This window comes from Anopheles darlingi, chromosome 2 (genome assembly GCF_943734745.1).
Source record: "Anopheles darlingi chromosome 2, idAnoDarlMG_H_01, whole genome shotgun sequence".
In the NCBI taxonomy this organism is placed as follows: Eukaryota; Metazoa; Arthropoda; class Insecta; order Diptera; family Culicidae; genus Anopheles; species Anopheles darlingi.
This window is the reverse complement of record NC_064874.1, coordinates 42,416,903-42,429,398: the sequence shown is the minus strand read 5'-3', so window position 1 is coordinate 42,429,398 and position 12,496 is coordinate 42,416,903. Positions and strand designations below refer to the sequence as shown.

Genomic DNA, 12,496 nt, shown 5'->3' with positions numbered 1-12,496 from the left:
TTTTTTGTTGATAGATTGGATTCGTTCATTCCACTGTCTGTTTCAGAACATCGAGGTGTCCTCGAGGGAATCTTACTTACAGCTGATTCGTGCGATGTCCCTTTTTCTGTTGTTTTCCTCACACCCACAACGGCTGCTGGCTACGCTTTTACACTTGACTCGAATACTTGGAACAACTTACCACCATGCCGAAAAAAGACTGAGTAGAAAAACGAAATGATAAACGAAACAAAACAAAAAATCGCAAAGATAGAGAACAGAAGGATGTCCGTTGGATGATGTTTTGCTGGTATGTTAGTACCGACAACGAGAAGCGGCGAGGTAGTGTCTGCTGACCGGGAGGTAAGGGTGTGTTATTTTTGGAAGAGGTTTGAATCTGTTTTCCAACGATTTATTATAGAATGGAAACTTACTGTAGGTTTATTTTACGACGCTATGTAACATGCTATCCGATTTCATCAGGCGAGACAATGGCTTCCAGCCACGCACTAGGCGGGGATAGGGTTTCCGTAGTTCATATTCGATCAAATCTTGATGCTCCACCATCACAGAATGTGTTTTTGCCTCTTCCACCAATCTTTAAACGGCAGTAGTGATCTGGCGCTTTCCTCTCTAGGCAAAAAAAGACAAGAAAAGCATTAAGAAAACCCACACCTTGCGGCAGTAGAAAGCAAACACCATCAAACATCCGTGTTAGAGATGTTCTTTTGTTTTTGTACTGTTGTGGTTATATTTTAATTTTACTATCAATTTTCTATTACGGTGTTGTCCGAGAAGTGCTCTAATCTTGTCTGTCGAGCTATGCGTTTGAGCTGTCGCATTCCTCTGCCCGACACGCGGTACAAGAAACTATAGGTAAAGGCAACATAGCGAGGTAGTTTATTACATTAATATCGAATAATTTAGTAAATTAAAGTACAGCAAGCAGCGAGCGAACCCGTTTTGTTTTTCCCAATGTAAAAAGAAAAAGGCAAAAAAGGATGATTGCGCAGCGTTAATAATGAAGTAATATACATAGGAGGCTGTAGTTGGACGAGTCGTCTCGAAAAGTGCCGTTTAAAATAACGGCTGAGCGAAAAGCATGCAGTGAGTTATCCACAAACGACGATTAGTGGAGCCACACAGCGCACAGGAACGTTAAAGTAATGAGAAAGGATGGCGTGTGGAAGGATGGTGATCGTCAAGCTAAGTAGGCGTGCACATGTGATGATGAGCCGGAGCATGCATGAATGGAATCTGCATACCGAAGAAGTGAGAGATGTAAAAGTGTGAAAGCGAAGTTGTGTAATCGAGTTGCAAAACAAACAAAAAACGATCAAACACACCGAAAAGGCAGTGCTGTTCGTTGTTGTTTGGTCATCGAATGGTTCAAAGGTGCATAATTTTTTCCCTAAATGACAAAAAAAATCTATGATATAAAAGCAAAACCCACTTGGGGTTCTTTCATTTGAGTTCAAAGAAAGCGCGAACACTCGGGTGAGTTTGAATAGCGCGAAATGTAAACCGTTTACTATTTTGGAAAGAGGTAAGTAGCCGTACTCTTGCAATAAGGTAAGTTATTATTTATGAAAAATAGAAAGTAGCAATCGCTTATTTGCACGTTGGAGCCGACGATTTTAAGGAATTCTGTGCCTTTTTTCAACGTCGAGTTCAAAATTCCAGGGTGCTTAATCCGGTTTCGTCGCCCCCTTCTACTTAGGGAAATAGATTCCAAATTGGCTGGAACAATCACCACCTTATGCTAGTTTGGATTGATTTTTAAGATAAATTTTGCAGTATTTTTTATTGATTATTGAGCAACATTCCAGGTTTCAGGTCCATAATTTCAGAAACTTAAAAATATTTTGCAGATCGTAAATACGCCAATAAATCCAGGTAACCCAGAATATTGACCAATAATATTGAGCTTGTGAGCTCGGTTGCAGCTGTCACCGTAGCCAGAGGTGTAGCAGCACCCTAAGCACTATGAAAAAAGTTGTTAGATGCAGGTGTTAACAAAGTTTGTGAAAAATAGTGTTTTAAAATCTAAAAGGTGCACGCGAGCCGCTCCCCCACCGTGCCCTCTTCGATTCGCTGCACCGCATTTACGCAGCAAAATTCCGAGGGTGCAAATGAAAGGGGGCAGCTAAAGGTTGAATTCGTGGCACTTTTCTCCCTGTTCCGTGATCCATCATAGCAAGCCACAAATTCTATGCTCTCGTTCGTCCGTACTTCGAGACCACAACGTATGACGATTTTTTTGTGCGTAAGCGATTACGTGGTGGATTGTTGATAGTGGGCCTGCATTGTGTGTATGTGGCAGTGGTCGGGTGTTCCAGGTGTCCAGCGAGTTTCGTAGAGATCCTTTTGCTAATCCGCGGTGGCATCGTTACGCCGCCACCATCTACCGCTTGTAACATGTCTTCCCCGTTCAGCTCATCGTCGGAGTACAACAGTGCGCTAGATACGACGCTCAACTCCACGCTCGACTCAAGCAAACTGGACAACTCGGACAATGGTAATGTACGCAGGGCCGGGCGTTTAGGTTTTGATGATTGGACCGTGCGTGTTTTCTAATCTAGCTATTTACCATCTCACAGATACCGAAGATGTAAGCCTCCTCACTAGCGACTGGAATGATACGCTCCGGGCGCGGCAGAGCAAAAATGTGAAAGATTCCACACGCCAACTCCTGGACAGTCTGCGTAACAATAATCTAAACCAGCAGTCACAGACAGCGGGAAGTGGTAGCATCGGGGATGCCAGCAGTAACAACAACACGAGTAACGCACTGAACAGTACCGCCAGCACGCTAAGCCTCGATCTGAGTGCCTCCGATACGGCGAACAATGTGACACTTTCGTTCGTCAGCTCCTCGGAGGAAGAGGATACGGAACCGGCGGGTGTGAAACCGCGCCCGAGCCCAGCGGACGTTAGCATCAACATGTCACAGTCCTCCGAAACGTCGGACACGGTGACAACGGCTGGTGGAGAGCGAGATTCTCGGGACACTACGGCTAACGTGTCGCTGATACCGATCGAAAGCATCGCCACCACAAGCGGCGGCGATCCATTGATTCCCGTGTACGGCTCGCTGGAGGAATTCGACCGGCATCTGCCGGAGACGGTCACCGTACTAACGACACCGGATGGTGCCAAAGTGTATCTGGTGGGGACGGCACACTTCAGCGAAAGCTCACAGCGGGACGTATCGCTGGTGATGCGCAACGTGCAACCCAACGTGGTCATGCTGGAACTGTGCCCATCGCGTGTCCACATACTGCGCCACGATGAGCAGACACTGCTGGAGGAGGCCAAAAACATGAACTTGGCCAAAATGCGCACCATCATCCAGACGAACGGATCGATCAATGGGTTGTTCTACATTCTGTTGCTGAGCATGAACGCAAAGTTTACGAAAAAACTCGGCATGGCACCGGGTGGTGAGTTCCGGTGTGCCGTCCGGGAAGCGCAACGCATTCCGAACTGCATCATTCAGCTTGGCGACCGGCAGATCAAGGTAACACTGCAGCGTGCGCTGCGAGGACTGTCGGTGTGGCAGACGCTCAAGCTGATCCCGAAGCTGCTGTTCATGGATGACATCACACCGGAGGAGGTGGAGCAGTGCAAGAAAAAGGATCTACTCGAGGAGATCATGCTCGAAATGGCGGAAGAGTTCCCGGCGTTCGGGCGCGTATTCATCGAGGAGCGTGATCTCTACCTTTGCCACTCGCTACAGATGGCCGCAATGCCGATCCAGCATGCCGATGGAACACTGGAGCCAGTGCGGGTGGTGGCCGTCGTTGGCATCGGACATGCCGCCGGTATTGCCAAACACTGGGGAAAGGTAAGCGCGGAAAGTATCCACGCGATCGCACACATCCCTCCGGCCAGCCTTGGCCACCGCGTGCTCAAGTACTCCGTGAAGTACGGAATGCTCGGACTAGCCGCTTATGGTATTTTCCGGTTTGCGAGGGCACGATTCGCGTGATCATAATGGTGGTCCTTACGGTGCCCGCCCTGGACCATGTGGCATCATGCGGCTGTACAGTGGAACAAGAGAATAGATCAAAATACTGGGTGAGTGGGTAGATGGTATGAGGGTATGGTAGGCGCGAGAGTAGAGTGTGTGCACTAACGAATTACATGCAAGCACAAAGGAAACGTATCATTTAAAGAATATCATTCCAAATGGAACGAGTTAAACAACGAGACTAGACTATCGAACGGGGGGCAGTTTGTGCCAGTAGGCAGTTCAACGAATCAAAACCGAGAGGAGAGAGTTAGACAGAACCACCTTTATCATCCACAGTATCGAGCATACGCCGATACCGCCAACAAATGTATTTCTGTTGAATAATCATAGTAAGCTCCTTCACGTGTTCAATGTGACACTAGTAAGCATTACGGGGACAACAAACGTTGGTTAAATGTTCAACAGCCACGATATATCATCCTCGGTTGCCTCGGTAACTTCTTTCTTCACAACCTCCGAACGACCGTTGTCTGCTGTGATCGTAGCTGCTTGTTTTGTCTCCTTTTTCACTTTCTTCTTCGTCGGTGTCATAGGTTCTTCTTTTACGACAATTTCTTCCACTGCCATCCGCATCGCTTCAGTCGGTAACGCAGTGGCTTCATTTTCCTGAGCAGCTTTTCGCTTCTTCGTCCTCACTGCCGGCGCAGTGTGGGGTTCGCTGCTGGTCGTAACGGTGCTGGTGCTACTACTATGATTTGTCTTTTCTAATCGAGCCAGCTGGGGCGAAGTGTAAAATAAGTCCGCTTTCTGACGAGCGATCGACAGACGCTTTTGCACACGGTCCGGTATCGCTAGCAGAGTTTGAAAATCGTAACCCAGCAACGGATGCCGCTCGCGAATATCATCCGGAAAAGGTACACGCACCTCACAGAACTTCTGCTCTTTGTCTAGCTGTTCCGAGTGGCTCACCTCCGGCAGAGGTTCGGTGATGCGGATGAACCCGGCTGGAACGAAAGATTTCATCTGGGACTCGGAAAGCACACTGATCACCTGCTGTGTCGTGTTTCGGCGCACCGTGGTTTCGAGGGGAATGGGACACTTCTTCACGGTTGCCTGCGATGCCGAAAGGTTTAGTTTCCGATTCAGCAACACAACCTGCGGATTGATAGTGGCCGGACATTGGACGATCCAGGCTTCTTCGTCCGGATTGCTTAGATCGAGGTCGACGGCAGTTCCTTTCTTGCTAGCTGGCATTGTTGTCCGTACGTTGGGAAAGCGTTGTAAATAGTCCACCAGCTTGGCCTGGAGCTTGGACGGAAAGCCAATGCTTTCGACAAGAGTTGAGGGATGCTCGTCTCCAGCAAGCGGTTCTTCAACCGCATCATGGCCTCGGCGACCTTTTTCGGTAGGTTCAATTTTCACAGCGACCGCACCAATGCTGGAACGGTTGGATGGCACAGTGTCCCTTTCTATGGAAATGTGATTTCGTTAGTCTTGATACCAAAGTAGCCACCACTTTGGTCCGAGTGCTTACCTGGTGGTTCACTCTTCACCTTGGCTGCTACCTCCTTTGGAATGGGTGGTTGAGAAGAATCACTATCTACAAAAAGAAACCCCTACTTGGTTAGTTTGCGGTTTGTTTTAGAAAGCTTAATATTGCCGGCTTTACCATCTTCGGAAGACGTTCTCTTCTCCTGTTTGATTAGTCCTCTTAAATCCCCTAGCACCTGCCTGCTGTTCGATGTCGTTTGTCCATCCGATTCCTCGTCGGTATCATCTGTTGTTGGATAGGCTGTCCTTGCATTGCTCTATTTTTCATAGCCTGAATAGACATCCACTTACCGACATCCGAGAAGCTGAGTTTTTCCTGTTTTATTTGCATTTTTATCGAAACCAATTTTCCTTTCAATGCCCCAGCTGTTCAAGCACGTTTTCACGGTCGTCAAACCTACAGTGTTGCCAGTTTGCCCTTCTGTTTTCGTGACATTTTTGTGCAAGAGGCAAATTTAACGCTTTTTTATGCACACTTTTTTTATTTAAATGCAGAATACTTGCAGGCATAAATTATAAGGTAAATTCGAGATTGTTTGCACCCCTGATGGTTTAGCGTATCAGTCCACATCGGCGGCACACCGGAAACCAAGATTACCGGCCGAACTGTCTTCGGTGTTTTGCGAACGGGCAGCGCATCGGTATCGGTAACAGTAGGATTCGTGGCACAGATAAGATCCACCCTTTTTCACTCGATTCGGTGGATCTGCTCCCGGTTTCCTCTCTGCAGTTGGTTTACCCTCGGTCGCATCCCACAAATCGGCCGTCCACTCCCACACATTGCCGACGATGTTATACAGATCGTAGGGATTTTGTCGGAACTTTCCTACCGGACAAGTCCCATCACAGCCATCCTCCGCCAGGTCGCTGTCCGGAAAGGCGCCCTGCCAGATGTTCATCTGGTGCTGATCCTTCGGTAACAGCTTATTGCCCCAGGGAAACAGTTTCTGTTTGCGGCCACCTCGACACGCAACCTCCCATTCCGCTTCCGTTGGCAAACGTTTCCCCTTCCAATGGCAATAGGCTACCGCATCATTCCACGACACGTGTACGACCGGATGGTCTAACCGGTCCTGCTCCACACTGCGCTCTTTGTCTGCCTCGGGATACCGCCAGCTGGCACCCTGCACCTTATACCACCACGGAGCTGCCGCAACGCGAAAATCTTCGTACTGTTTGCGTACCTCCGCGGGAAGGAATCGCTGAAAAACGAAACTATCGCCGAATTTTTCGGCTTCCGTGATGTATCCGGTTTGGTCTACGAATTCCTTGAACTGCTTGTTCGATACCTCGTACTGGTCCAAGAAAAAAGCGGCCACCGTCACGGGGCGCGCCGGCGATTCTTTATCGGCGGGAAAGATGGGCTGGTCGGTACCGATCAGATATTCTCCAGCCGGAATCAGGCTCATGTGTTCATACCGTTTGGAATGTTCCACTAGGTCGAGTATCTTTCCCGCTTTTCCATTTTCGTCGGGAAAAATGATCTGTTCTTGTGGCAGTTCGCTACCTTCTGGTTGTCGCTTAAGCTTATTGCATCCACAGTCAGGTTGCACAAAGCCCACGATCATCGTGAGATACAGCAGCAATTGATAGAGCAACTTCCACTCATCCATTTTATCCAGGATATACGAGCGCACGGACTCTTTTGGCCGGAGGATTGAAAGGATTAAAATTGATTTAAATTCCTACTTTTGGTTTTTGTCCTTTTTGTGGTTTTGTTTTGATCACGCCATCCTGTCAAATCACGGGTTGAGGTACCGGGTTGCCAGACTGCCAATATTATTGGTCAATATTCTGGGTTAGTTGGATTTATTTAAAGTATTCAGGTTCTGCAAAGTGTTTTCCAATCTTCTGAAAATATGCTAAATATATCAAAGTAGCCTGTAATATTGACCAATAATATTGCGTGTGTGTGGCCGGCTGGAGAGCACATTCTGGAGAGCATGTTTTGGAGCTTGCTCTTGCAGGGCCAACTAGATTTACCACGAATTACCTTAAAAACCGGCAAATTTTACTGAAAAAACAAAACAGCTGGAACGCAGAATGTAACTTAAGGTAATTGAGTACTTAAAGAAGAGTCCATCTGCGGCCAAGGAGGAAGTACCCCGATATAACGTGGAATCAACATTCAAGGCCCGGTTTCCGGCAAGCCTACGGGCTCTGGCCAAGGTGGCCGTTTTTTAGCAACATAAAGATTTTATTTTTTCAGGTAAATAATGAGTACATCTCCAAAATCACAATATTTTTACGACGATATCAAATTCGATTCCCCACGAATCGAACATATGCTTAAAGGTAGCCCAGTTGTAGTACAGTTCCTGCTAAAATGTACCATAAAGCAACCTTAAATGGTTGGATCAGTAGTAAACGATCTACAGTGTTGATCCTTGAAGCGATCGCTAGATCGGCTGGATAAACTCTCATTGGCTTTATCTCATAATTGTTGTTCATGATGACGATTGATGTTTGTCTTAAAAAGGCAAAGTAAAATTTATTATACATTGAACCAAATGACCAGTCAAAATGACTGTTAATCATTTTACTTTTTAATCCAAATTCCTAAAAATATAAACTCCTTTTCATCATTGCATGTTTACGGGTATCGCTAACCGTGAACCGTTCCTCTTACACTGGAGAACGTTAACCAACGGTTTTTAGCCACATTGCTACCTCAGCGGTTACACTCTCAGCAACTTTCCCCGCAATGCCTGTTAAGTCATGGGGAAAACTCACCCAGAATGTGATTTTGTTGCTGACCGCAGAATGTTATTGTGCAACAAAAGTAACTAGCGAGCATATGTTTGTTCACCCACAAACACTGCGTATCATAGTTATCCTATCCACGGGGCCAACAATCGCGTCGCCAGAACCAAGGGAAACCCCTCTTCCATGGTTCAAGGATGGCGAATGGAAATGAAACCACAACATTGCATTTTTCGCCCTCCACCACCCGCAAAAAAAAAGAAAAGTGGCAGCATGGCTGGCCGGTTCAGTCCCTTGTTTTGAGATCTGCCGGCTCGGTGTATTTGTACAACAATCGTCGCGACGCGGACTGTTTCGCCAGAGAGAGAGATTCGCGTTGGTTGCGAAGATCGTAGACGGAAGAGTGGGGACGATCACACTCCTAGACCACCGCAGCGTAGCGGTGGGACTTATTTGCGTCTCGAAACAAGAGCCGGCAGTTCTCGGTCGGTCCACGCCGCCACATCAGGTCACTCGTGGTCTGGCTGGCACATGCGGCAGTAGTCACCTTGTAACAGCCAACGGGCGTGCTTTCGTAGTGTTTCACTCTAGCCAAGCCGAGTATATCCTAGTGCCTGGTGCGATCGTGCAAATATTGTTAATTCTTAAGCCGGCACCAAAAGGGCCGAGTTGTGTGTTGATTTCCGTGTGCGTGTTCACTGAATGCCTGTGCTGGAGATCGTAAAGAACGTTTGGTGTTTGTTCTAAACCCGCAACAGTGAGACGACAAATACAGACCCCCCCTCATCTCGGCGTGACGACGTGGTTCAAGGAAGGTAAGCGATCAATAGAGTCGCTAGAGGAGGATGAGTCCACCGCTGCCGGATAGCGATCTTGAACCTTGCTCCACAGGGCGTATATAAACTTTTATTGCTAAAACCCGTCCACGTCCCTGTCGCGGATGATCGTACATCATAGACGCTTGGCGTATCGACTAATGTTACTGTAGATTAGGGGAAGTCAAGTAAAAAACATACAAAGAAAAACCTTCCTTTCTTCCGTTGAAAATTGCTCGATTCTAGTAATGCAAAAACGGTTGCAACCCTTTAATCAAAACCCTTTTTTGTTTAGCATGCATGGTTATGGCAGGTGGGGTGGCCGCCTTGCTGATAGATTAGGAACTTGGCACGATACCGCCATTGGAAAAAACCGGTTTAATCGAACCTCTCTCTATGGCTGATCTCCCCGGAACACACATCTACCCATAGCACACGCCCGGCCTCGCTTGAATGATGATTACAGCTTGTCTATCACCGCGCGACCGTTGAATTACCACCGGTAATTCTAGTCCATCGATCAGATGAGAAATGGTCGAAGCCATCGCAAGAGCAATAAGGCCGCTGTACACTATCGAGCAAGACACGCGGTTTGCCCTTTGACCAGGAGGCTTGCACCAGAGACTGCAGTTCCTACAGCAGTGGGCAAGGCTAACCTTGAGCGTATGCGGCCCTTCCTCTGCTGGAGAGCACATGCGGGGCGGTCCTCCCTCGGTTGGGGACGTACTTTACTTAATCGATCCACACACTGCCCCTGCTGCACACCCGTCCGTGTGTCCTTGTGCGGTAAAGAAGTAGCAGAAAAGGGACAGACACAATGCAGCACGATGCAGCACGATGCAGGTGGTTGAGCAATGCCACTTAAATAAGGATAGTGATGACCGGCGACCGGCGGCGACTTTAGGTCACCACCAGGGAGTACCGGGGGATTGCCAGTTAACGGTTAAGGCAGATGACCGGGGTGTTTTTGCATCGGTAGGGTAGGTGTACTGGACCACACCGTCATCTCCATTGCATGATGCCTTTCCGTGAGCTCTCAGAAACGAGAAATGATGGATTGCAAACCACTGGTTAAACCAGTATCTGCGAGATATGTATTCGTTTTCGCTATCTGAAGCATTGCAGGGGTTTGGTTTGACCTTCAAACCAATTCGTTGACCTGTTTTATTTTGTGGGCCCTCACAGTGAACCGTTACAAAACATATCAGCAACAAAAAAAAAGAAATTTACTATTGTAGAATACGAAACGGGAACCATGATATAACTAGAGCAAATACAACTTGTTTCCTCATGCTGTGCCTTACCTAGGGATACAATAACGGTCACTAACTAACCGGCACCATCCATTCATTCATGTCAGAATCTGTAGAAAAAAGGAATAGTGTATAAAATTAGTAATGCGACATGTTTCATAAGACGCTTTTGCCGTGCATTCCGTTAACAGAATATGGTACCTTATGTGCAAAGGGTAAACTGAACTCACCTCACCACAAGCGACGATGCGGGGGGCATTGAAGTCTTTTGTTTGCTCCTTCACGATGGGACGGGAACGAATGGTGTGCGATTCGCGCATGAAGCAACACACTTGTTAGGACAATCGTTCCGGTCGCTGTGGTCATTTGCGGTGCTCGATGCAGTTCGGTAGAAGAGTTCTTATGTATGATCCATGTTGTAATAGGGGGCAAGCAAGGGCTTGCAGCCACTGACTGTAGCAACCACACCAGCAACCATGCAGAGCAGCAATGATGGCAACGACAGGAGGCAAAGTTTGTTTATCTCAAGAAATCAATTGAAGTAAACCATGCCATCGGATTTGGCACGTGTGATGGAGATTGCGTAATGGCAGAAATGGCGCTTCGAAGTCACTTAGTCATGGACTCCGCCAACACCAGTCACGGTCGATCAGGCCACATCGTCCTGTCGCATGTTGAGAATAATGACCTACATCCATCGTGAAGCACGCGCGCATGTGCTAGACATCATGACGCTCAATGTTCCAAGGATACCCCTACGGATTCAGTGAGAAGGAAGTTATGGTTCACGTTATCGTTATCGTTATCAAAAACCCAGACGGATCACCTTGTCTGAAGCAGAAGCATGTAAAAGAGGACACTTGTTTCCCTGAACTGGGCAACCCATGCACCACGAAACCAGTTTTGTTTTTTCATTCAGACGAATGTATCACTTCAGCTTCGAAATAAAGCGGCTTTTGGATTTGAACCTTGAACTGGCTGGAACTCAATAGAGCAGTCGCCCGGAATTCGGTTGTTCCTCATTTCGAGGAATATGTATGAGCCAAAATTATCATTCTTGAGGTTTATTTAGTGATGTGTTAAAATAAATCGAAAAACCCCCCAGGGTATGACTAGACTTCCGGAAGAAGTTTTGTGGCCGAAGATCGCTGCATGAAAGAGACGTTTGAACATTCAACCTTATTTTGTCTTGTTCACCTTACGAGGATGGATTAGTTTTTAAAATCTATCTCATACAATCTCATCAGTTATCTCATACAATTGCATTCTAAAGTACCATAACTATCATTTACAATAACTAACTTACCTACTGAATTCTTACGTTAGTTTACCACATGTTTTACCTTTACGTTTTCGTTGGTCCGTCGCTTCACTCGTCATCGCGCTCCATTAGTTGTTTTGGGTTTGTGTCGCGTTCGGTTTTAAATAAGTTTGGCCTTCTTTTCGTTCGATTGCTGGACACCACATTCGCATAGGAGAATGGTTCGATTTCGTAATGAACGAGATTAGATTCGTGGTAGTTTTTGAGAGTTTCTTGGTTAGCCACACAGCTTTGACTGGCTCGTACTAGCGTTACGTGATATCAGATGTCGGCCGGTGAAAGTCTTTTGTGAAAATATCGAACCACCGACCCACAGGCTACTGTGATGCTTATAGTAAAGTTTACATTGTTTCTAAGTGGTTGTATCAAATATGTGAAGCATTCATTTCCGATCATATCTTTGCAGAAAAAGAGCAACAATGAAGTACACTAAAGCCACGACGAAAGCGGACGACTATCGCTTCACCTTATCCGACGAGCTGCGCCTTATCGCACACGAGGAGTTGCGAGAAACTCAAGCCACCCGCGACCATGCACTACAGATGCTGCGCGAGTGGGCCGAGAAAAATCCGCGAATCAGTAAAATACGGATGGGTAATGATGGTTTTCATAGGTGACAATTCCATCAGGACTTCCCTTCTTATCATTCACTTTATCTCGTATGTACAGATGCCAATTTTTTCCTCAAATTTCTTCGCGCCAAAAAGTTTCAAATACCGGTCGTGCAGGAAAACATCGAGCGGTATGTGCTGTTGAGGAATGCTTTCGAAGGTGCGTTCAAGAATCTAGATTGCAGGCATCCGAAGATGGCGAAACTGTTGGATCTCGGGTAAGTAGTGCGAATCAGCTGGGATGCAATGCAAGGATTGATTGGATCGATTAAAGGCCATCGTTGTTT

General features: G+C 47.0%; 4 protein-coding genes across 4 annotated transcripts in view; 2 read left to right on the top strand and 2 right to left on the bottom strand.

Moving 5' to 3' along the window:
• The first annotated feature begins 2,003 nt into the window (after positions 1–2,003).
• LOC125949328 (traB domain-containing protein) lies at positions 2,004–4,114 on the top strand. The gene is made up of 2 exons (XM_049676287.1): positions 2,004–2,497; positions 2,580–4,114. The coding sequence occupies exons 1-2, from the start codon at positions 2,398–2,400 to the stop codon at positions 3,968–3,970; spliced, it is 1,491 nt and encodes a 496-aa protein (XP_049532244.1). The 5' UTR covers positions 2,004–2,397; the 3' UTR covers positions 3,971–4,114.
• A 291-nt stretch (positions 4,115–4,405) lies between these two features.
• Positions 4,406–5,941, bottom strand: LOC125949346 (uncharacterized). Its single transcript, XM_049676311.1, has 4 exons — positions 5,798–5,941; positions 5,625–5,732; positions 5,490–5,555; positions 4,406–5,424 (listed from the first exon to the last, which is right to left on the bottom strand). The coding sequence occupies exons 1-4, from the start codon at positions 5,835–5,837 to the stop codon at positions 4,406–4,408; spliced, it is 1,233 nt and encodes a 410-aa protein (XP_049532268.1). The 5' UTR covers positions 5,838–5,941.
• A 27-nt stretch (positions 5,942–5,968) lies between these two features.
• LOC125949365 (formylglycine-generating enzyme) lies at positions 5,969–7,208 on the bottom strand. Its single transcript, XM_049676333.1, has one exon. The coding sequence runs from the start codon at positions 7,117–7,119 to the stop codon at positions 6,067–6,069; it is 1,053 nt and encodes a 350-aa protein (XP_049532290.1). The 5' UTR covers positions 7,120–7,208; the 3' UTR covers positions 5,969–6,066.
• A 1,476-nt stretch (positions 7,209–8,684) lies between these two features.
• The window catches only part of LOC125949370 (retinaldehyde-binding protein 1-like), a 5,028-nt gene continuing 1,216 nt past the window's right edge, over positions 8,685–12,496 (top strand). Inside the window, exons 1-3 of the mRNA XM_049676340.1 lie at positions 8,685–9,024; positions 12,005–12,192; positions 12,268–12,427. Coding sequence (XP_049532297.1) covers positions 12,018–12,192; positions 12,268–12,427 — 335 coding nt within the window. The 5' untranslated portion in view covers positions 8,685–9,024; positions 12,005–12,017. The remainder of the gene's footprint in view (positions 9,025–12,004; positions 12,193–12,267; positions 12,428–12,496) is intronic.